The 25,860-nt window shown below is 41.7% G+C and overlaps 1 protein-coding gene across 4 annotated transcripts in view; it reads left to right on the top strand.

Moving 5' to 3' along the window:
* vti1a (vesicle transport through interaction with t-SNAREs 1A) overlaps positions 1 to 25,854 on the top strand; it is a 98,614-nt gene extending 72,760 nt beyond the window's left edge. For 2 of the 4 annotated variants that reach the window (XM_008313865.3, XM_008313864.3), the window contains one exon: positions 25,174 to 25,854. In XM_008313865.3, the coding sequence (XP_008312087.1) occupies positions 25,174 to 25,267 (94 nt within the window). In that variant the 3' untranslated portion in view covers positions 25,268 to 25,854. The remainder of the gene's footprint in view (positions 1 to 25,173) is intronic. The other 2 variants (XM_008313867.3, XM_008313866.3) reach the window with 1 other exon arrangement.
* Positions 25,855 to 25,860: the final 6 nt, after the last annotated feature.

Below are 25,860 nucleotides of genomic sequence, written 5' to 3'. Positions count from 1 at the left end.
TTTGTAGAAAGATACTTTTTAATGTTTGTGGGTGACTGTGGCTCCAGTTTGCTGCTGGGACAATGACAGGGTGCGCCACAGCCTCATTACTCACTGCTCCTGAGCCAAACAAGCCCTACTGCCACCTCTCTCTCTCTCTCTCTCTCTCTCTCTCCCTTTCTCTATCTCTGTCTTTTCTTTCTCTTGCTCTCTCTCTCTCTCTTGCTTCATCTCTGTCTTCTTCTCTCGTCCTCCACATCGCCCATTAGAGAGTGCTGATGGAACATTTTTTGCAGAAAGGAAAATATACACTTACACACACAGGCACACACACAGGCGCACACACACACGAGCCGTAGCTGTAGAGAAAGGGATTGTTGACAAGGGCAGAGACGCGTTGTTGTTTTATATAAGGGATGCATTTGTCTGTTGAGGACTGACTCGCTTAACTGGCTGCCAAAGCCCCCTGTTTCACTACATCTCTCCCTCACTCTGTTAGCCTACCCATAGGTGCTGCTTTCTTATTGGCAGGTCAGGACAGTTTGAAATTCTATTTTAAACACAGCGGATACATATTCCTAACATTTTAAACAAATCCTTTCCCTTAAAAAAAAAATCCTTACATTTAAATAAAAAAGGACAGTTTTTTTTGCCATAAGCGCGAACCTGCTTTGTCAGCAGAAAAAGCATCTGTACAACCATGTACTCACCTTTAATATTTGAACAACATGCCTCTTTGCAATCACTTTCGCAGAGGTTCCAGGGTCAGTCAGTCGTGACATTAGGGTGATGGCTCTTACAACTTAGTTCATCCCATCCTAGTGACAGAGTTTCTTTTTTAAACTCCTTTAAGCCTGACAGACTGTCGTTCTGACAAGATGACTGGAGATCAGTGGCACGCTCATGCCTTGAAGTGGCTCCAGGTGTCACTCCAAGGGTACCCGCCCTGTTTGATCTACTGTTGAGCGCCTGTCGGGCCACGACACACTCTGATTTCCCCGTCAGAGGGGAAAGAGCCTCTCCTGTCCAAAAGTTCCACTGCTACTTTTGAGTGACAGCAAAGGAGAGGCATTGGCAGCATCAGACCAAACTGTAGCCTCAGCCATTGGGAAATGGCCTTTTTTTTAAGTTATTATTTCCCAGCCGTGGCTCAGCTGATATAGGAAACCAATGCATACACCCCCCCGCCCCCCTTCCCCGCTTATAGTGGTGATCTTGATTTGATATGCCAGGCCCCAGCAGTCTAAACAACAGAGCAGCAAAGAAAATAAACACCAGATAAAAACAAACCATTTAATTTGAACATGCTGTGGGCCTTGTCTTGTGAAGAACAAAAAACATCTTCTCAAACATCTTCAGATGCTGTCCAAAGGAGGTCCCTGTATTCACTGAAGAGCTACACAAACAAAAAAGACAGATGAAACAAAATGGAGGAACAGGGGTATATATTTTTTTTTCTAAGCAAACATAGATGCCTCTATCTTCCCTCTCTTGCCTCCTTCCCCACCTACTGTGAGCTTCTGTGGAAATTACAGGTGAGATCTCAGTCTGTGGCAGGGCCTGCCTTTCGTCTAGAGGGAGAAAGAGGAAGACGGGGAAGGGAAAACTAAGAAGGAGAGGAAAAGAGATTCATGCTTTGCAGTACTGCTGTGTTGTTTGTGGTGCGCACTCTTTTCTTTGTGTGTCTGGCGATAACTTATTCAGCACAGGGCCATTCATCCAGGGGTTGAGCGCGGGCGTCCGTCAAGACGGAAAATAATGAGGCGACAGCAGCGCAGAGGATAGCTCTCTCCTTCTGCCTCGGTTGCCCCCCCCTCCTTTTGCTCCTTCTCTCTTCTCCATCTCCTCCTTCTCCTCCTAGCCTCCCATTATCACTCGATTTAAATAGATAATAGGGGGCCTTCTTCAGGACATTTTGAAGCAATTAGAATCTATCACATTGTCTCCTCTCTGACTGTCACCCCCTCCACTCCCACTGCACACACACATATCGTGCATACTTCTAGGCATAGTATGCAACAGCTGCATAGAATATTATGGAATGCCATTGCCACCGGTGTCAGTATTCGTGTCAGGAAGGAAAAGGTGCAGGTTTGTAACTGTATCTGTGTGTCATCTTTTCCATTATTAGCCCCGAATGGACACCAAGTAACTCGGCAAAGAGAAGAGTTTCACTGGAGAGCTGCATTGCATTCTAGAATAAAGTGGCTGTTATACTCTACTTACTTCCTCCCGCTCAAGTCTCATTTAAAACTTGCTTCTTAACATATTTGTACAGTCCATTTGTTGGACGAGGAACTCACAGTGGCGTCCAGACGCCAAGAACCCTGGTGGCTGTATTTGTAAGGAAATTTCCTTAAAGATCAAAGAATGTTGTCATTATTTGATATTTATGGGGTCTTTCGAAGAGATGAATAAACACGTGTCAGCAGAAATATAATGAGGAAACATTATCCTCTCTCCAGTTTTAAGGAGATGAGTTATTTAATTATATTGAGTTTTTTCAAACTAATACATGATTTGTTAAACTAGCACACTTTGTTGACACAGTTAGATCTGCAGGTCTTAGTGAGGGTAACTTTATTATGTGTTGTGTCTAATCAACAGGCATGTGTACCACTAGGATGCATTTTTTATATATCGAGAGAACATTTGTCAAAACCCACAGATTCCTGTCTGTATGGAAAAGTTTGACTGGGTTTAGACTTATGTTAAAAAAAGTCCCTCGCCCATTTTGACAGCTTATTTGGCTCCACCTCCCTTACCCAATCCTCATGGATGGATAGATGGACGGATGTTGTACCCGTACAAACTTGGTCTAAACTCACAGACCAAGCCAATTAAAGTATGTTTATAAAGCACTGTATACACAGTGAGAGAATCTTTTAGCATATATGCTAACCTAGTATCATGTATTAGCCAAAAAAATGTATTGTTGTTGGACTTATGGTTAAAATACTATAACTTTCACTTACAGTTTTAATAATTTTAATAGTAGAATGCCTGAATAGAACAGTCATCTTTGTTTGTGTACTGTATGCATCAAAACAGTTGTTGAAGTGCACGCAGTCTTTCTGTTGTTCTTGTCACCCCCTCCAAGTGCTTGAAATATTTACAAATGGTGAATTTTTGCAGTTTTTATGTATTTATTATTTTCTTTTAGGCCATCAATCTCTTACTGTTAGCGTGAATGTTATCCCAGCAGACCCCCAGGATGGTGCACTACAACACATGACAGTACTTGGTTGCCATGTAGTTGACAGCATAAAAGATCTCCTTTATCACAGTGGTCCAAACAGTTAAAAAAAAAAACATAGAAAATGGACAACTTTTTTTTAAGGAAACTACAAAGGTTGAAAGCCTAGGCATTTGTAAATATTAGGATTTATAGGAGCTCTTGTCAAGATGCCCCAGCAACGATGACCAACACTGACTGCTTTTATAGTTTACACACAAAACGTATTTTGTGCTTTTTTTCTGTCTCAAGACTGGAAAGCAAACAGACAACGTTATGTTTGCTATGCTTAGAGTACACAAAAAATATTTATTGCATATGCATAACAAATATTTTATTTATTGCTCAAGGATCATGGGCTGTGACATTCTGCAGACAGAATATCACTTATCAGTTTAACAGTGTAATTTATCAGAAATCAATTATTTTGAATTTCCCTTTCCCTTTTTTATGGTCATCATACTCATTAAAACAATGAACTATTTAAATTTGTTTAAAACTTTTAAAACATATTTTTTGTATCTTTAACAGTTGATGACCTTGACATGACATTGTAAAGTTAAATTAATCTGCCACCGCAACATCTAAAATGTTGGAAAAGTATTCTCTAATGCAACGTTAGTTGTAAATCAAAAAGCTTTAAAAATAAAATATTGCTATATCCGAAATATACATTAGGGTTTGACCAGCATTTTAATTACTTTGATTTAAAAAAAAAACATATACCAATTATCTTCTCAAAATGTGCATATTGTTATTTGTTATTCATAAAAAAAAGTACAACAATTCCTTGTAGAATGCCAGGTTTCTGTTTGTTTCTGCATGTGTCAGGCAGAGAACACAGTGCATAGCTGCACCCATTTTAAGGCCTCTTGTCATAGTATAGACCTGAGTACAGAGACACGTGCCAAGTCTTTGCGTGAGTAGACAATTGAGAATAGTCTGATTACTTGTCTCTGACTTGATCCCAGACAGGGTCATGTGATGTCACAGGTTGGAGTACTAGTCTGGGACACTCCTTAAATATTTTTGTCTTAAAGCTGCATTCCATTGAAAGCAACAGTTAAACACGCGTCAAAGGTTTTTTTTTTTTTTGATGGAATCCCCAAATGATTATGTGTTGTAGCCAAAATCATAAGGACAAAGCAGAGTTATGCCACAAAGGACTGTGGAACCCTGATCAAACTCAGGCACATCGTTTTTAATTTTAGCCGCAGGGCCTTTGGACTATATTTTAAATGCTGTATAAATAGATGGTATCCAGTTAATCCCTTGAGGCAGTTTTCTCTGTTTTTTTCTTTTAAAGCTTCTTGCTCATCTGTGAAATGTCCTAAATTATGGCTTTAAAATTCAATTGGGAGTCAAAGGCAACAAGTTTTAAGTGGCCCATACTAACATGATCTGCTAAAGATCAAACTTAATCTGTAAATGCAATTCTCATCATTACATTCTGTGTCTGAAATTTTGGAGTCAAGTGCAGTGTGCATTCAAGTCCTGGGCCTGGCCTGGGTTTTGGGGAGTGAACCAGCCATGCACGGCTGGTAATGACAGGTTCCATGTTGCCCGTGGCTTGTGGCCCGTTGCACTGTTTGTTTGGAGAGTGGTGCTCGTCCGTGAAGTGCTGGCCCAGCTGGAAGGAGTTCTGTTGCCCCTTTGGCCCTAAGGCTGGGGGTTGTTTGGCCCTCACCAGCTAAGCAGACTGGCATTTAGGAGCTGGGGATGAGGAAGACAGGGAGGTGGGAGGGCGGGGGGAGCAGCGCCAGAAAGAGAGAGAGGTTTACAGAGGAGCAAGGCTCTTGGCTAAGCACCCTGATGCTAGGCCAGGCCCTCTGCCAGCTGGAATGAAGAGTTCCCTACTCGCACCACAATCTTCACGTCTCTGTGGCGACAGCGATCTTAGTTTGCACCTCGAGGGTCAACATCATCCCATTGCAATCCGTCTCAACTTGAACAACCTTGTTCCCACAGCACAGCTTTTGTAGAAATTGATAAAAACCCTGCCTTAAAAATGTGGATACTGTAATAAAATGAAAACAGGCTTATCAGACTGAGGCAAATGTTGTATTTATAAACTAAGAAGAAAGTAACTCTGCAGTCTGCTTGCTTTGTGCACATCTATTCAAACATTTACAATATATCAGTGAGGTTAGGGAGGTGATACATTTATTTTAATGCATGACCCCCATTCTACCTGACCTGTGTCCCAGCCTGGTAACCACTTGAACGAGTCTTAAACAAACTTCAGTTGTTGCTCAACTATAATTCCAAGTCTCAAAACTATTGCTTCATGTATTTAGAGCACCTTTGTTTATTGTCTCAGTGTTTGCTTGTTCACATGGGTACATCCTGTCAGCCGTCATACAAACTTTAACCCCAACCCTGTATTCTGATGGCGCCATGGCTAACATTGCTTTAGTGTTGAAGGGAAGTTGTGAGGACATTGATGTGTTGGCCTTACATCCTGGTGTGACTTTCCCAGCCTGTTTGTGGAGCCCCCAATTCCCTCACTCTCCTCAGCTGACCTGAACGCATCAACGGGTATCACACTCGTGTGAGGAGCCGGATAACGTAGCCAGCAACAAATGTTTTCCAATATGCATTGGATTAATGCATTATCATTGAACATTGCCGTAGACCTTTGACCTCTGACTGAACCTCTACATTAGGATTTATTTGAAAAGGTACTATTTCAACCCCCCGCCTCATCTAAAAGTTTCCTTGTGGTTTTGCATTTCAGAACAGACCTAACATAAACCATTTTCCTAAACACTGGTTTCATTTCACCGATCTCTAATTACATCGTTGGGTAAAGAGCGAAGTTGAGACTTTGGACCATGTTAGAAAAGCATATAATAGTGAGAGATGCCACAGCTGTAGCACAGTAGACTGGGATTGTGGACGAATATTGTGTACAAACAAGCCCAATCTTTAACACCTTCAGAAATGGATTTGATTTACTGCTGATAACTTGAATATTGTGCATTTATAATGAAATACTTTCAGCAGAAATAGTGCATATTTTACAACTTCATGTAAAATATGCAGTGAATTTTATTTTCGGTGTGTGTGTTTTGCAGATCTCTCTCATATCTGTTTTGAAAAATAAGTCACAAATATTAAGAATGTACTCCTACTTTGTAACCTCAAATAATCATTGAGTCCATTCTGTGACACACACACAAAATTAGTCATATATAATTTAGTCACCTGAGTTATTTTTCAGAAACAATCCTTCCTACTCTATGCCATAAAATATTTCAGTTCAAAAAGTCAGAAACGCCCACTTAATAATTGCAGATGTATACAAACCAATAGGTTGTGTTCCAGTTGCACAGGGTTGCAGTGTGTTATGGTGCCATAAAGATAAACATTGTAGCCCAGAGATGTGGACGGGCCTTGTTCCAGCTCTGTGACAAAGGCGGCTGTGAGGTCGTGCCCCAGGCCAGGACTATCAGAGCCGTCAGGCCAGCCGAGACACAACATAACAACAAGCGCTGTCAGATAATAGTGTCGACAGAGAGATTGTTTGGCTTCATTTGTACAAGGAATGTCCACGGTTTAATGGTAGCGTGTCGCTGTCTATTGACTTAGTGGGTGAGATTTGAGCCTGTCCGTCTTTTGTTTGTCCGCCTCAGAGTTTTGGCGGCTGTAGAATGGTTGTCTTTTCTCAATGTTTATTTTTAAAACATTTGCCCTTCTCAAACTTTTAAGATGTCAGAAAGGTCAGTTGTCAAGACTAGTTGGCCTGAAGAAATACAGTAGATGTGGGAGGTGTCACGTTAACTCATGTTACACTGCTTTTTTTTTTTGCCTTGTAGTTAGACCTGTATTGTATGAGTCTTGTCAAAAATATCCCGAATATTTTCCTTCTTGTTTACGACGCTTTTTTTTTTTTAGTTCACGTGACTCGTGAACAAAACGTAACATGACTCGTCAGTTTTTTTTTTATTGGTGTATTGCTTGAAGTCCTAATTAGTGTAGAATTGCTGTCCCTAAGCTGATCTCATGAACGAGGTTGTAGTCTGTTCTCAGTGATCTGGTGTCTGCAGTTAAAGTCTTCCACAAACGTAAATGTTTGAAGGTGCCTCTCTTTTCGAATAATCAAAAGCTCCAGAGATGAGATCATTTGTTTTATTTGTGCTGAGCGTATGTACAATTCCGTGAAGGATTTATAGCAGGCCTCTGGATGCTTCTTGTCTTCTAAACTGTCAGAATGTCTGTTAGCATTGAGCCCGCTCTGCCATGCCTTACCCTGTGTGTTTCAGCACTTCCTTTACCTGACTGCTTGGATAAAATGATTTCTTTTCTACCCTCTTCTCCTAAAGTCAGAATATTGCTTCCTCCTCCACTACACCACGTCCCCCTCCTGCTCCTCTAACGGTAAACGTTAAGATCCAGGAGCGGATCAATGCCTGTTATCCTTTGATGTGCCAGGATGCATTATGAGGGCTGAGTTCTAATTGGAGCAGAAAGCTCAGGATCAATGTTGGCTGTAATTGCCTGACACAGGGATGGGTGTGAGACTTTATTATCATTAATATTTAGACATGATGTGGGAGGAACCAGCCAAGGCTAAATGTACAACGGCAGTGCAAGCCTTTGATCTCAGCAGATAAGCAGATCGATAAGGGGTTGGTGGGGGGGGGGGTGGCTGAAGGAAAAGGGGTCGCAGAAGTGCGGTGAGCTGGACGAACGAATAACAGAGGCTTTCTCCCTGGTTTCTATCGAATTTCTTGCAGAAGTTTTCCTTTTTGCCCGGGAAGGTCATGACAGGCTGCCACCCTCCATATAAATAACAGCAGGGCAATAATCAGAATGAAGGGAATAAGAATGGCAAGGTTCAAATTCAGGTTGGTCACAAACCTAAATGTACATGGGTTTGTTTTCCAATTGACAACAACTGTACAAATTTCTCTTGTTTAAACATTCTTATAACCATTTCAGAAAGATTTTAGATTTAGCAGCAGAGTAGAATAATAATAGTTATTTCGTCTTTGTCTTTGTAACAGCCTCCATTGTTTGTCAGATGTAATAGAATATGAAAAAAAAAAAAAAAGCAACCCCACAGGGATCAGGGTTTTTCCTTGGTGTCAGCACACACAAGATAATGTCACTTAATCTCTCAGGTAAAGAAGAAGGGTTAAACTTTGTGAAGTAACACTCCCTGTCACCTAGTGTGACCAGAGGCAGCTGGGAATATCCCCCATATCCATGGAGAGTAAGGACACCCTGATACTCCGAGGCGGTCATGCAGAAGTTCAATTCCAACTCTTGTGTTTTTTGCCAGCCAATCCCCCTAGGACTGATACCTTAATCATTGTACTTAGCGAGACAAAGATAGGTAACAGGTCACACAGTAGCAGGTGTGTTCGTTTTCATGGCTGTGACCTGCTGCCTGATGTCAGGCCAGAGCTAGAAACCCAACAGTATCTAGGCCAGTAAGACCACCGTGGTGTGAAATAATGTCAGTCAATCAATAGGGACTATATTTCATTAAATATGTCAACAATAACTTTTTAAATTCTACGGTATTATTAAACTGCCCATATTTAGTTGATAATTAAGCTTCAATGTATAACTGTTGCTACCACGGAAACAATGTGTTTTTTTAATTCTTATCATCTTCTTGAGATCCAGCTGCTCAAAAAAAGCAGAGCAGCTTCTTCTCAGTTATTTGCATCATCAATATGTTTTATTTTTTAATCTTCACTCGCTGCTCATGAAGCACTACAAAGACAAGTCCAATGCTAATTAATTTAATGAGAGTGGTACACTTCCTTATTCATTCTTTTATGCGCTTTAATGATAAACTCTAATTTTTTTTTTGCACTAAAACTAAAAATGTCCCATCAACACATCGTTCATCCTCCATTTACATTTACGAAACGGAAATTGGTTTGATAATGACCACATTCCATCTTATAAAACCAGTGTGTGTGCTTCACTTTAACCTCTGTTCGTACCAGAGCTAACGAGTAATTTAAAGGGAAATGCCACTTTTAAAAAAAGGTGTAAACCAAAGTGAATTATATTTATTTAAATATACCTGAGTACAATACAGTACTCTCTCTCTCTCTCTCTCTCTCCCTCTTCTTCGTAATTCCCCTTGTGCAGTTGTACTGCAGATACTTGCACACGGCGTCCCTCTTTTGTCTGTACATTCTCAGCCTTTCATTCAACTGTACACTGTACATTGTGCTTTGACTTGTACCATTGAGGGGAATCTCATGGTTGAGCAACAAATGGTCCATTATGTAACATTATGGTCATTATTCCAGGCCCAGCAGTGTCAACGCACACATTCACACTAACTACTCCGTCCATTGTGTGTACAGTACAACCAGCATGAGCTTACCAAAGACCAGGTTGTGTTCTCAGTTGTGACTTTTCAACACCTGCTTAACTCAGCGTCAATACGGCAAAATGACACAGATATTCTGGGAGAAAAGAGATGACATTGTGGGGTTAAACTTTCGTGTTTCGTGCCTTCACTGGACCCCCACGTTCTGCTGCAGCCTCTTGTAAGAGGCTTGTCTTCTGACAGTTGATGTTAAAGTTAGCTCAGTGTTTTCTGTTCTTTGTGTTCCGTCTCCTGTGCTCAAACATGTGTGTAGTGCACGTGGAGGATTCTAAATTGCACTTTGTGTGTGTGTGTGTGTTCAGGCCCAGATTTTTTTGCTCACGGCTGAGTGTATGCAAGAAGGGAGCGAGATAAGAAGGAGATGAAGAGTCGTTCAGAGGAGCGTTCTCACACAGAGGCGTCCCCATCTGTTCGCCCGGGCCTAATTGTTCCTGGGTGTGAAGACACAGAAAAAAGCGAGAAAAGCAACTGTACTCGTCCCCTGTCCCAGAGTTATTTCTGTAACATTAAAAGAGCACCACCAGCGCGCTCCAGATTATTGCCATGTAAATAATGGCACTTGGCTCGATTCCCTGCTAATGAATGTCAGTTACTCTTCCAAACGAGGATTAATTATCGACCGCAGACCCCTTTTTCCTCCCACTGGGAGCACGATGCAATTAACTGCCAAAAGATGGCTGCTAATATTTGTATTTTTTAAAACGCATCTATATGTACGCACTTGTGCATATGTTCCTGTGACACGGTGGATAACCCCCCAATTAATTGTCTTCTTTATTCCCTGGTAAAAACGAAGAGAGACCTGCGTTAGCAGAAGAGCTGGAAAGGCCTGTGTATCTTTTTTTTTATTCAGAATATAAAGGTTTGTGTTGGATGCTGCTCTAGGACATTGTTGTTGTGAAACTAGGAGGAAAGAGAGAGTGGAGCTGCTTCAGAGCCAGTGTCCTGGTTGCAAAATAAGGCCAGGAAAACAAACACAAGCCTCAAATTAGATTTCCCAAAACATAGCTTTCCCTCTCATTTTACACACCACTGTGGCCAGCAGACCAGAATAGAATGACCCGTGAAATCCGCTGCAGATCCTGAGTGGCACAGCCATTTGAATACTTAAGAAGAAACTGCCCTGTGGATCTATCGGCTGACCTATTTACTTTTTTAGAGAAATGTCCTTCGTTTTTAAATAGCAGCCCAGCTCACGTGCGATCACTGGTGAGACTGTTTCGACCGTTCAAATAACTTTTTCCTCCTCGCCGTCTGTCTATCTCTAATTCCGGCTTCACCTGTCTCTTATTCCTCCTTTACTCCCATAAGCCCTCCCCAATCAAACTGCTCCTGTTGCTGTTGGATGTTTGAACTGATGCACTTAACCCAAATGAAGGAGGAGATGGAGATGACTGTTATTGCTGTTGACATGGGCCGTTTGAGGTTTGGACCCCCTCTTGAGAACCTAAGACTTTGATAATGCCGCATTGCTTAAAGGGTTACATTTCTGGAGGTCCCAATACCTGATAGAAAATATGAAGTGAAATCTAGATTTTAAACAGGAAACCAGGGTGTTTTAGAAGTCATACCAGGTTCATAGTTTTCATCATCTGTCACTGAAGGCCAAAGGTGGAAAATGCTACTGAATGTGTGTCACCTTCAAGTACTTCAGTATTACTTTACATTGGAGTTTTCCATACAGTACTACCATCATGGATTCATGCTAAGGCTGATGTTACTGACTGGTTCAAATTGTGTTGTTTTGGTTTTTTTTTTTTACTGAATGCACAGAAGTGTAAGCTATATTACGAGTTTAACGTCAGTCTTTAATGCACCCTTCTCTCACCTTGCAGTGTGAAGTGACGAGGTCCCCCCTCCCCCACACCTCCTGACGAGCCCGCAGACAGACAGATGCACACATACACATGAGCACTGTCACTGGTGGCTTACTATTAGTAAAGACGCTGGTCGGGTCATTTCATAAGTCATTGTATGGAACGTAACAGAGCTGGGGAAAATAGTTTGAAACGAGTTTAGAAGTCTTTTTTATTTATTTAATAATTAATTTATTTTGCTCATGTTTCTTTCACCCTTTCCCTTTTCTTACTCCCTCCTCTCTTCTCGAGGGAGGGTGAGGGGCATGCTCCAGGCTGCAGCGGGTTTAACAGGTTCCAGGGAGCACAGGGGTAATTTTAGATGTCGTTGGTTTCATCATCTCCCGCTGTCAGAAGTTTTTTTTTCTGAAGCAGGTGCCTGAAAACTCACTTCCTCAGATGATGTGTCACAAGTGACACTTTGTTGAGCAGTTGTATTTTACTGTGGCAGGTTTTACATAGAGGAAATAAACAGGGACGGAAAACGGTGATTTCCCTTTCGTGTTGAACCAGAGCTTTGTCAGAACTCGGGATCTATTTGTGCAGGGTTTGTAAAGCTTTCAGGTTGTGTAGTGTTACTCTAATTTAGAAAGAAAAGAAAAAAAACAACCAAGTCAAGAATAAAAACAGTTGATAATGAATATGTGGTAATTATTAGGTAATTAATCTATAGAGTATAAGCAAGTTTAAGTGACTAAGAGGAAGTAGGCACAAGTTAATGAGTAATAAAGAGACATTTTACTAGTTTAATTAACTTCACCTGTGCTACTTTACATGACTATTTATACTTTTTGGGTTGGAGCACTTACCTAGGGTAAAGTAAAGGCTATTCTTGAATTTACAAAAGCACTTACCTAGGGTAAAGTAAAGGCTTGAATTTACAAGCCAACTTTTTTGCATGCAAAATGAATTAATAATCAGCAACACAATTATAACATTTTGAAAACACAGAACACTTGAGAGAGTTTTGGTCTCACAGTCTTGTTATCCAATATGATACAAATGGTTTTATAGGGCTAAAATCCTCATCAGTAATCATTTTCATAATGTCGTCCTTTTGATTTAAACAACTATTGAGTTTTTTACACAATGCTTAGATGAACATAGAGACTTGTTCTCAGAAAATGTGGTTCTAAAATCTTGCTCTTTTTGAGAGTGTCGACATCCAAAAGACATAAGTGTATAAACAGTTGAGTAACCACAGACCCCCGTGGAACGAACCCTGCTGGATGTGGGCCAGGCAGGTAATTTCTCCAGCATAGCTTTGGAAGGGCCACAGCACGTCAAGCCGGCTTAGGCAGTCAGACTGTCTGCACATTTTGCCACTGATGGCATACCAGGGGCGCCATTTTCCTCTGTGAGACAGACAAGCTGGAGGATCTGATTGGCTTTCCGCCAAAGTGCACTCACAAAGGATCCATTGACAGCAGGTCAGTCGGTTAACCAAGCAGTAGGCAGCGAGAGAGAGGGATAAGCCAGAAACACAACAACTCATTTTCACCTCTTCACCCCTCAGCTTCATTATTAAAGAGGTTGCCGTCTCTTAACATTAATAAATATACAAACGCCCTCTCCACTTATTTAATTGACGAGTGACCAAAATGCACTAATGGAATATAGTAGTGAGAACACGTGGAGATGGTTTACATCAGCAGACGTGACTGAGTGTGAAGTCAGAGTTCATGAGTAAATACGACTCTGTCTTTGGTGCGTAGAACCCAGATTAGCACTAAGGCAAGTACTGTGTACATTAGTGGTCTTTATATATATATATATGTATTTTAATTCCAAGTGAAAATAAATTATCATCCTAATATCAACCTAATTTGATCATTCTTGATAGGACATTAACAAGAATTTTTTCTTAATGATTGTAGAACGCGTACATTAACTCGGAATCAGTTTTTGATCAAGGAAAATACGAGCTCTACCATTAGCCTATCCAATACTATGTTATGATGCCGACGGAGCTTTATATCTCACATGTTCATCACAGAACTCCGTAGGAGCTGACACATTAGCGTAAATAGCTGCTGATGTTCTCCTGTATGCTCTCGGCTCATTATCTCTCCAGTCCAGGCCATGAGTCTCAGCTCCTGCTGCCCGTCTCCTCCCCTGTGTACCAGACACTTTGCATACGACTGATGTTTAAATGCTGCATTGTTAGCTGACGTGGGGTAGCCCTTTGCTGACCCAGGAGGTATTTGCTTGTTTGATCATGGGGCAGCAGTTTTAATGTATCAAAACAGCACCGCTCCATAAAGCCCCCAACATAGGTGGAGAGAGAGGGCAAAGCTCGGAGAATCCATTGGCTGTAGGCCCGACACTGCAGAAAGAATGTGAACATTGGAAGGTTGGTCAGCGAGGCTGGAGGGGACACTGCTGACCCTGCACTTCCATTGATGCTGCGATGGTGGGTGTTGGTATTTCAGGGAGGTTTTGTGAGGGTTGTGGCAAAGACAGAGAACAGGGCTCCATTGATGAGAATGTTTCCATCACAGCGTCTGGGTGTGTGTGTGTGTCATCTTTTTGATAACGGTCTTGCGTGAAAATATTAGCATTCGTCTCTCCTCTGTCTTCCCTCACTACACTATTATTCATCCTCCACTCTGATTTTTATCATCTGAATGATTTATTTTGTAGGAAAGTTTTCAAACTTTGTTGACTCGTGCTACCATTGATCAGTGCAGTCCTCTAGTTAGTTTTTTGTGAATATTTGAAGCAGCAAACTGAAAACAGCAAACTGAAAACTCACTGGTCGGTAATATCGCCTTGTTTTTCCCTCTTTGTCACTGGACACAGGAGTTCTACTTTGCTTGCTGACGGTGGAAAGAACCCTGAGAAAGAAAACATAACGACACAAACTGTTTACAAGTTTGTCTTTAGGCCTGGAGACTTGTGCATCAAGACCCTGTCTGTGCTGATGCCGAGCAGACAGCGGCCCCTCAAAGGAAAATATTGAATACCCATGCAACTTTCTAGCCTTCCTTGCCTGTTCCTTACCCTTCTTTGCCCTTTTTTCTCTGCCTGTCCTCTCCTTCACTCTTTGGTTCTTTTCTTCCGGGGAAGTCTCTGAGAGCTGCAGTGACCATAGATACCAAGGGTAAGAAAGCAGTGAGAGAATCCGCTTCGCTCACCTAGATCATTAAAATTTGATGGTCAGCTCCCCCATGAATTTCCCAACGTATTCCATGGAGGTTCTGTGATGTGTGAAGCATATGGATGCAGGACACAATTCAAAAGACTTGGTACAGCACCACGACTTCTATAACCAGGTGGACTAGATTAACTATAAAAATCATATTCATGACTACAGACAGTCGTATAGTGGAAAACCTTTATGTTTTACCTAAAGTAAACAGGGTATATTTATACAGAATTGTCGCTGTGTGCTAAATACATTTACCTTCAAATTCCCCTCTGGTTAATTATGTTATCATGCTCCAGATTACCTCCCCCATTAAATGTATACACACATATATCTATAAGTCAAGTACTGCAGATCCTCCAGAGACTTCACAACTGCATTGTGCAAATATGGATTGGCTGTTGCATTTTCAAAAAGTCCCAGAGCAGCTTCAATGCCCCTTGACTTTTGAACCTGGGTTCGCACAAAAGCTGAGGTGAAGCGATGATCTGCATCTCTCATGATGCCTCACGCCCACACAGCTGCCGAGCAAAAGAGAGAGAATGCCATATGAGTTTACATCTCTCCGTGGAAGCAAGAAAATATATCGGAGCAGCATTCTAATATGATTAACTCAGGATGTCATCCTCAGCTCCTGTCTTTGGCCCTGCGTCTTTTTTTCTTTGCTTTTTTCTTAACTTTCATTTGCGTCTTCACCTTCATCTACCTCAGCTCTTTTCCTCTTTCTTGAGTTTTGGCAGAGTGCTGACCCTGCGTGGCTGCAGGCCCTGATTAGCAGGGTTCAGAGCCCAGAGTCTATTGATTGACTCTCTAAAGTACTAAGCAAATGTATCCGCAGCAACAAGTCAATAACACTGTTACTGCAAAAATCATTGCCACATCGGTGGCTTGCTTGACATCCTTTAGAATAGATATGAGAAGACATGAGCAGTGCTTATTGTCTAATTATGCACTGAACTGTGTAAATATATAGCACAGCAACATATATATATATTTATATATATATATATATATATATATGTTTTCCTCAAAAACACAGGATGATTCATCTGTAATTTTATTCTAAAGTCACTTTATTTTGGCTCCATGTAAGAAATGGTGTTTTGTTCTGATTTTAGTTTCACAATATTATGTCCGTCAGTCAGTAATGCAAAGCAATGTCTGTCCACTGTTGTTTAAACCTTAAAATGTAATGTTACAGGGGGCTTCATAACATCAAATACCACAGCTCTTCAGACCAGTGGGAAATTAGTGCTCAACAAAATGAACAAATCCAAGCATACAAGGCAGCAACCACATAGTAAATACCACATAGTCTTGTCTGTCACTAGGTTTAATACTTACCACTGGGTAATTCACTCTAGTTCCCTAATATATTCTCTTGTAAATTACATTTAGTCAAGATGGAGGATTAGATTAATTAAAAAAACATGTACCTCATGTTTAACATTGACATTGTTGGCTTTAAAAAAAACAAACATTACACTGTAAATTACCATTTATTTTTCTTCCTGGATTTAAATGTCAAAGCTGAGGAAACTTGAATCACATTCATCCTACCAGTAGGTGTTGCTAAATTCTACACAGTGTACCTTAAAAGAAATGTTTGACTAACCTACGTCGTAGCCTCACCCACACAAAGTCATCTAAACTATTGTCTCACTTTTCCTTCTCAGCTCTGTTGGCTCCATCTCTCTTTCTCTCTCTCACTGTCTCAACATAGGGAAGACTAGGGAAGCTAGTCTGCAAATTTAATGGGGCAGCATGGATTATTTAGGCTGACTAAAGCTTTCCTTGTAGTGTCAAATGGGGGTTGAGGGATGACATTATACCCCTACATTTTCTCTCCCCTCTCTCTCTCTCTCTCTCTCTCTCTCTCTCTCTCTCTTTCTCTCTCTCTCTTTAGCCCTCTCCTTTCTTTCCTTCCTCCGGCTTCTCTGCAGCATAGAGTATCCTGTCCACTCATGTCTGAACAAGGTGGACCTGATGGTTCACCTAATCCTCGCTGGGTCTACCAAAATGCTGCAAGATTGCTATAAAGCGTATCCCCTTTCGTCGGCACACATTTGTTGAAAAGGTTCACACAAGTGCAAACATTCTCATATACAAACTCTAAAACGCATGCCCAATGAAAGTGCAACGCCTTGAATCATATTTGTGTCAGACAGAGGCAGGTCTAAGAGAGGGCTGAAAGGGTTCAAAGGTCAAGTTCAACAAATGGCTCACCTGCAGCTGTAAAATGACATCCTTGCCTGGTTAGTCTGCATTCTATCCACAATGACAAGTAAACATGACCTTTGACCCAAGGTAACTACTTGAGGAAATAAGTGTCAAGTGCTTTGTTTATGGTGGGACATATAGTGCCTTTAATTCCTTATTTTACCCCTTGTGGAATGTTCATGTTTGGTCTTGGTACAAAGATTCACAGCTAGTTAACCAGCGACTGGACAAATACATGGTCACACGGGAGGTGGTTATGTTTCCGTTTGGCATGTGAGCATGTACAGCATGTGAGTTCCACCTGTACTTTAATACAAGAGTCAAAAAATCACACAGTCCATGTACCCTTTTCATAGTCATTGTAATGTTTATTTATCTGAGGCTCTGGGAAGATAAAACATTTTATCCAAGGATTTTTGTATCCAATAAATCCAATCGTTTGCATATCTGCAACACTGGAACAAGTCAGGAAGCAACTTTTTATAGACACGTACCTTTAAATATCTTCAAATTATGCAGGGATTGTTTTTCACAACCACCATCTCATTCTGTTGTAATGTCTTCTCTCTCTGTCTGTCTTTTTCACTGCGTTGTATCAGAAATTAATCATGCATAAGATAATACTTTTTACTTCAGTTTGTTTTTTTCCTACCCCTTAGTATTTCACTCCATTCTCCTTTTGTTTCCCTTCTTTCTGTCTTCTCTTTCTCTCTTGATAGTCATCACTATTGCATACAAATGATTTATATTCTCAAAATGAGATTTCAATACTGAACAAACAATAAAAATTTATAGCCGTAATAGTCCTGGAGGCCTGTGGCTCTAATGGATAGCGTTACGCCCTTTTTCACCAGGGCCAGTAATCGGATCTGCAGCTGGCCCCTGGCCCAAGCTGAATGTGTAACAAGGGGGATTTTGTGTTTTGGGAACGTCTAAGCAGAAAGCAGGAATTGTTAGGAATCTCAGCTATGTTGCACACCACGTCAGGAATATTGCATCTGTGTAACCCTGTAATCCCTGAGTTCTGTCGTTGTTGTTGAATGAAGACGCTGTCAGTCATATGTTTGCTATTAGCAGTGAAACACTGGTTCAGCCACTCAGGTGAATAGATCACTATCTCCTCTTCATTCCAGGGAAACCTGACAGTGGTCATAAGGGATCAGGATTTTGCCTGTTATCTAACACAAACATAGTCTTTTGTGAACAAAGCTACGATTGAATTCATCTTAATTATTATTAGTAGTATAAATACTATTATTTAATAATTTACTGGACCCATTTGTTTTTATTCCAACAAAGCTAAATACACAGTTTACATTTGACATTTTCTCAGCAGAGATGAATGTGAGACATCCCAACATTCACACCTGTTCTCGCTGTCAGTGGTCATAAGCTGAGCAGCTAAAAAAATACAGCAGCTAAAATGTAAACATGGTTCCTGTCCCCTTTAAATATCCAAGTGTTAATATTGTTAACTGTGCTCTCATCCAGGACAAAAACATTAGACATGCAGACAAGACCCTGATGTGTGGACACGGGACACCTTTTGCTTTTATAACATGAGCTTTGACATGCTGCGGTCGACCATATAAACTAGTGAGGTGACAAGCACATAGGGCAAACGCAGGGGGGAAAAATATATTTTATATCCGCACACCCCTGCGGCGGGAATGAGAGAGGGAGGAACAGGAGTTGAGGGGAAAAGGGAAGAAAAGGTGAGTGGAATAGAAGCAACGTAAGAACAGAATGTATGAATAAGAGGACAAAAGTGGACACACTGGAGAAATGGCACCGAGAGGAGGCAAGGGTTCAGGCTGGGGAATGATATGACGTGCGTATGTGTGTGTGTGTGTGTGCACGCTCAGAAAGCCACCTGTACATTACAATGGGATGAGGAGAAGCTGCAGCAGCTACCTAGAATTGCTGCTGGCAAAAAAAAAAAAGTTCTTGAAAATTCCAGTCACAGTTTCAGTGTATCCTCCGTTTCTCCTTCACCCACTCTGCCTATTTTCCGTTTCTCTCTGCCTTTCCTTCTCCCTTGCTCTCTCCCTCTCTCTCTCTCATTTTACTTACGGCTCACACACTCTTGCATAGACACCTCTCCACCCAGGCTAAATTCCCTCCTCCCTCTCTCTGATTCTACCTCTCTATCTCGCCGTCTTCCTGTGCACTGCCTTTCCTTCCTCTTACACTACTTTTCCAGGAAAGAACTGACTGCGTCCCAGTCTCGGCTGCTGCTGGCCAAGGTTTTTAGCCCTCCAATAAAAAATGGATGAACGTGTAGCACCTCGGTGCTCTTTTCCTGCATCAAGTTGGTGAAGAGAGTAAAGTGGGAGTAAGAAAGAGAGAGAGAATAGGACATCCTTCAAATGAAAACCCTGTCTCTCTTTTATCAGTTTTCTCAATGACGAAAGTGATATTTGTCAATACAGCACGGATCAAAAAAAAATGTCCGACACTTTTAAGGATCAATAATCTGAACAAAAAGCTTTAGAGAGCACAGGATCAATACTGCACACTTTATTACCTTCATAGTGAAATTGTAAATGACCTAAATTAATGTATATATTTGCATTTTCTATGGACTAAATAAAGATTCTATATTTTCAATTCTAACAGAATAGACACAATGTAACATTTTTTCATACACCTAATTTATTTGACACGTGTATTTAAAAATGGTTGTGTTACAGACATTACTGATGCAGAGTATTAATATACATATTTTTAATTCTGTATATTTATATACATATATCTATACATTTACATATATGTATTTATACATTAATATTTGTAATATTCTTTAGTAGATATATGCTTGAATAAATATAAATAAATAAATCTATTTTCTATTGTATGTATATTTACATGGATGTAACAGTAATCTTTGTGCTGACTAGTTTGTCTTTTCTCTGCTGTGATAACCTCATAATTGTGGTTAATCTTGGGAGGACACGCAGTTACTTGCAGTATCCTAACTTGAGCTGCTGCTTCGACCTGTGCATGTGTGTGTGTGTGTGTGTTTGTTTTTAAAGTCATCATTTATCCTGAGCTCACCCTTGGGGGCAATAGGCAGAACATAACGTGGCAGGATCAGATCTCTCCAACAAACAGGTCAATTCATTATCTGTGCAGAGCAACATGAGCTCCATCTGATTGTTCTCAATTGTTCTGCTTCACTCTTCCTTCTTTCATTCACTTGACTGAAGCGTCGCACGTTTCTCACCTTTCTTCACTAAAACTGGATTGATCGCAGATTGGCCCCCGCCCTTTTTAGTCATTTGTCAGCCTGGACCTGTGTGTGCTTATTTCTATTATTTGCCATCAAACCCTCACGTGGACTATAGTTAGGCCCTTGGCCCACCAGTCTCCCACCTTCTTGTCTATCACTCAAACCATTTGTGAACACATTGATCCTTTCCCTCCCTAACCCTGTCCTCTCTCTCTCTCTCTCTCTCTCTGTATATTCCCAAGGTTTGCAGGGAGGAGAGTGAGAATGGCTCAGACAGCCATTGATTTTTATTTTATTGGTCTACTAGTGAAAAGAAGAGGAGTAGAGAAGGGCCTGAGAGATGCAACTGTGCTGCTAAGTTGGTCGTTATCGGGTAGAGTTTGTGTGTGTGTGTGTGTGTGTCTGTAGGTGTGTTTGTGTGTGTGTGGGTGGGGTGGGCGGGTTGGTTTGGGCCTTTCTGCCGGTGTCTATCTGATTGAGGCTGTTTTTGTTGTGGGGTAGGAGGTGTTCTGTCTTTGTAAGGTGTGTGTGTAGGAGAGAGAGGATATATGCCTGTTTCTGCATGTCCAGCAGATTCTGGAAGCCATCACACTAGTGCGTGTGTGTCTATGTGTGTGTGTGTCTGCACAGCCCATGTGTTTTGATGGCACACACACACACACGTGTGTGTGAAAGGACAGGGGAATCAGGGGCACTGACAGAGCTGGCACAAGGGACCTGGACCCCAACAAACACCTCCACACACACAGTGTCACACACGCACACACAGTCATACACACATGCAGCTGAGGTGTATCCTAGTGCTCATTAGAGCTGGTAATAAGGCTGTGCTGCTGGAAGAGGAGGGAAACAGGGAAAGGAAGAGAGGGAGGGAGGGAGGAAGCGGGTGGGAGGGGAGGAAAAGAGGGAGGGAAAAAAATGGGAGATTTTAAATTTTAATAACACTGGTACGATTTTGTAAATCTTTCCTGACAGAAAAGTCCTCATTATTTTCATCTGTCTCCAAGGAACCTCTCCTCTAGCTCTGCCTCCACGGATAAACGGACTTCTCTCCTTTTCTCTCCCTCTCCCTCTGTTTTCTCTCCCTCTCTATTTCTGTCTCTGCACTCTTTTCTCTCCCCGTGTTTTTCTCTCTAAGCTGCTTTATTGTCCATTTCCGTTCCTCCTGCATGTTTTATTTTTGCTTTGTCCTCCTCTCATGATTTCCTCCCTCTTGCCTTCCCCCTCCCTCTCTTCCTCCCTCTCTCCCTCCCTCCAACATTATGGCGTACAGTATATCTCCGTCGATCCGTAGCCCTGCAAGTAGCTGACTGGCTACTCGCAACGAACACCAGCAACCAATAGAAAGGCTAGTCTAATCGACTGTGATTGGCTGGCGTCTGGAGTTTGAGTTATTGTTGGTCTTTCCTCATTTTTCACGTTGCACAGTTCATGTTTTCACCGTTACTTTAGGTGAGAAACGAGGGTAGAGGCACTCGGTGTGTATAAGAGTGCGTCGGCGTTCGAGGGTCAGCGTGTATGTCTTCGTCCTCATACATGTGCCGTGTCTAACACACACCCACACACCCACACACCTAGACTGACAGACGCACCTCTATGTCAAGTGTCAAAGCTGGAGGATGGATTCGGTTTGATAAGTCCTGTTCTGTCTGGCCATGTGTCAGGACGGGATCAACCGTACGGGAGAGAGAAAACATGTTATTTCCTCTCTTTGTCTCTTTCCTCCAAATTTGGAGGATTTTTTTTTATAAGATATTGCAGGGGACTACATTTTGTTTTTGCTGCTTTAGTTTTGGTCCTAATCGGAGATCTAAGACAGAAAAGTTTTTCCTGTAGGAACTAATTTAGTGATGCAGGATACAGATAAAACAGCAGGGTTATTTTTAGATCATCCATCTCCAATTTTTACAGACTTTACTGTTGTTACTTTCATCAAATCTCTTTTAAGATCATGGTGAGAGGGGTGGGGCTATACGTGTCCGTCGCAGTGACACATATAGGAACAAGCAGCGATTATCGCTGTCATCAGGTGCACAGTAAAGCTGTTTCTGTTACTGTAAATTTGATGCGATCCTCCTGCTGGCAGCCTGTGATGTAACACCTGTGACTGTGCAGCCTCCACACCTCTGTGGAGGATAAAGGTTAATGGGGTTAATTATTAATCATCATTTTCTGCTTCTTAACCCGTGTGACGCGCTGTGCCGTGTGTGTGCCTGCGTGCATGTCCGCCCGTGTTTGACCGAGTTTATGAGTCACAGGTCCTCTGGTCAAAGGTGGTTCACGACCTTCACAGAATCTTCACTTATTGCAAGCATAACAAAAAGGACGTGCTCACTTGTGGTTATTGGCTCACACTCGGGCACTTTGTTTCACACAGTAAATTCAATCCCACAGCTGGTGAAGTGAAAGGCGTTCAGTACTTAAAGTTTGAGCCGTGGCCAGATTGAATTTAAGCTGAATTTATTTAGAAGAATTCACTTGCTTTGGCAGCTGAAGCTTCGAACTGGCCAACGCAAAGGTTGTATCGTGTTTCCAGTTTAAACCACCCTACAGGACATGTGTTACAATGGGAGGAATTTTACAGATTTAAACTTTTTTTTTTCTAAGTTTCCGCTGTCAATTATGATAAAAACAATTCATTGTTAGAAGTTGTTGGGCGTTGCTTTCTAATGAATCCAATTCGTTTTAATGTATTCATTCTCCACTGTTAATTGAACCCCCTCGCCCCCCACTCCCTTTCTTTCTCATCCCCTCCTCCCCCTTTATTCTAAAAGGATAAACTCACTTCCTGTTCCTCTTTCCACCCGCGGGCCTCCTTTCTTTTCCCCAGCTGAAAAATTAACAAACAACACAAAGCAATCTGACTTCTCCAACACACACAGGCGCACACACACACAAACACACGTACTCGCACACACACAAGTGCCTCCTCCGGGTATTTGACTGGGATAAATAATCATTCTAAATAATGAATGTCAATTAATGGGGGAGATGTGGCCTTGCTAAGCAGGCTCTGATGAGTGTTGCAGTGGGATGTCCTCCCCAGCTGGCTTCAGCCAATCAGCTGAGCCTCAAATACCAGGATCATCCCTGTCTACTAGTATTCCCAATATCACAGCAAAGTGTTTTAACAACACTGAACATACTTGTTTTGTTTTCTGAAACTTTACATTATTTTACTTTGAAAAACGTTTTCTGCAGAACTGAAGAAAGAATTTTAATTTAAAAATGCACACAAATAAAGTAGAAGTAGTGTGAAAATCCCAAAAAGGACAAAGAAAGGTGAAAAAGTTTTGAGCTGTAAAAAAAATTACCACAACAATAACAAAAAAACCTGCTTCAATGCAAGAAATATAGAAATCTCAGACCCTAAAAATAACTGCACATGTATGGAATGTGGCGCTAGTGGCCGGGAAAAAAGTACTGCTGAAGTACAACACGATGGCATGTACTTGGATCGTGGCGGTTGGTCAGATAAGACAAAACTAGAACTCTTCAGCCACGGAGATGTTTTCTATTTTTGGAGAAGTGTAAGAAAGAGGCATGGAAGCAAAAGAACACTGACCACACAGCAAAAAACAAAGGTGGGAGTTTGAAGCCGTGGCGATGCCTCGGTGTATCCTGAAGTTGGAAACTTGTAATGATGGACGTACCTGGGAAGAGAGGAGAGGAAGAAAATAAACACTCCAAGGGAGGCAGTAGTGAAACTGGGTCTTGTTCACTGTCTCCAGAAGGCAAAAATATTGGATATACTCTATGTATTCTATATGCCCTTATCCAGAAATCTGCTTATGAAGCTAACAAACATTAGCCTCACTTTGGTGTTGGCAACAGAGAATGTAAAAAAAAAAAAAAGAAAACATCACTGTCTTTGCCTGGAAAACACAAATTGCTTCTTTATTTTGGCATTCATTTATCTAAATATCTCCCATCAACAGACAATATACTAGCATTAGCATGCTAACGTTAGCAGCTTGCGCCGCAGGACTTACCAAATCAATATGGTAATCAATTGAAGTTGTACATTTGAATTGAAATGATGGTGTTTTTCTGTGAAATATAAAAACACACAAACACGTGAGCCTAAAAGCACACAATAGCTGCGTGTTGTGTTTTTTTTTCCCTCCTCCTCTTTTCCGAAGCTCTGGGCTCTAAACTAAGTGGCGAGTCCATGCTGCTCCAGGTGCTTCTGGCCTGGACGAGTTGTGAGCTCTTCTGGCGTGTCGGGCTCAGACTCGGGGCTTTAGAGGGTAGCAGGGTGACTGAGCACCCAGCCACCCCCCCTCTCTGGTGATAAATGGCCACAGCATGGGCTATTCATCTCCTGCTTAGAGAGGTGGACATTGGCCTCCTCCACCGTTTCTCCTCCACATGTCAGCAAATGTGATAATTCTCTCATTTGTCAGGAGCAGCGGAGGGTTCGGCTGTTGGTGTGTGTGTCTGTGTGTGTGTGTTTGAGGATACAAACTCAGGAGAATTGTAGGGTCTGCAGCACCCGCTCCCTCACTTGGTCCCTTCGTCCCTTTGCTTTGTGTGTTTTGTTCAAAGCCCCCTCTTGTCAAGTTTACTTAGGTCACAGTGGGAAAATTTAAATGTGCAAAAGAGTGAGTCGTTTTATGGCGAATTCCATCAGTAATTCAGTGACTTTACAACCTCCAGGAAACTACTGAGCCACTTTTTCCACTTTATGGTGCAAATAAAAATTTAGAGCCTGTCTGCGGTACATACGTGTGTGTGTGTGTGTGTGTGTGTTTGTGCGTATCTGTGTGTTTGTTTCATACTGGTTTCTAAATGTTTTGCACGTCAGTGTGAACTTTTACTGCTACAGTTTCAGGAACATGTGCAAGTGTGAAATAAACTATTGGGTGTGTGTGTGTGGGTTTTTTTTTAGAAATGTGTATGTGTGTGTGTGTGTTGTTTTACCTCCCCCATGCCGATGATTGTGTGCTAGTAAATACCTGGTATTCAGACCTCATGGTTGCCATTAAGCATGATAAACCTCCAGTTGATGGCTGGTCATTTGGTTTGCACATAAACATGTGACTGTTTAACTTTTTCTTTTTTTTTCTTTTTTTTTAACTGCAGACACAATGACATCAGTGAGTAACGCCTGTGTCCACTCTCTGTCTTCTCTCTCCGCAGGGTCATTCAGAATCGGGTCCTGATCTTCATCCTCGGAGCCATCATTCTTCTCACCATCTTACTGGCCATCTATTTCAATATGCGCAGCCACTGATCTCCCCTTTACACACACACACACACACACACACACAAAGCCCCAGCCCCCCCTCGTCCCTCCACGTCTACTTCCCGACAAATACAAATACACACACATGCGTGATTAATAGCGACAAAAGCGTTGTTCTGCTGTAATTAGGACAAATTGTCCCCATGAATCACTGTTTCCAAAGGCTGACAGCGAGCTTTTTTTTTCCATCTCTCTCTCTTTCTCTCTTCCTGTTTGCTTTCTCCTCCTCTGTTATTCTATCACTCCCTCTCACCCCAGCTCTACCTTTTCTCCTCCTCCTTACACTTCCCTTTTCTCCTATTTTTTCCCCTTTCTTTTTAAAGTCAGACGGACTCTTTCTTTAACACCCAGAGAGAGAGAGAGAGAGAGATTTTTTTTTACTAATATTATTCATTGCGTCACCCTCAGCGTGGTTGTGCTGCTCATCCTGTCCTGACGTGAAGGAGGAGAGGAGTTGAAACTCAAAACAAATTCATAGACCGGAACAGATTGTTGTTTATTGTGATTAAGGTTTGAGTTCTTATGTACAGTATAGAACTGTTGTGACACATACATGTTGAATGTATCAGCCTGTGTCACTG

The sequence above is a fragment of the Cynoglossus semilaevis genome, chromosome 8 (genome assembly GCF_000523025.1).
Source record: "Cynoglossus semilaevis isolate Cse_v1.0 chromosome 8, Cse_v1.0, whole genome shotgun sequence".
Taxonomy (NCBI): Eukaryota; Metazoa; Chordata; class Actinopteri; order Pleuronectiformes; family Cynoglossidae; genus Cynoglossus; species Cynoglossus semilaevis.
This window is presented reverse-complemented; position numbering and strand designations above follow the sequence as displayed.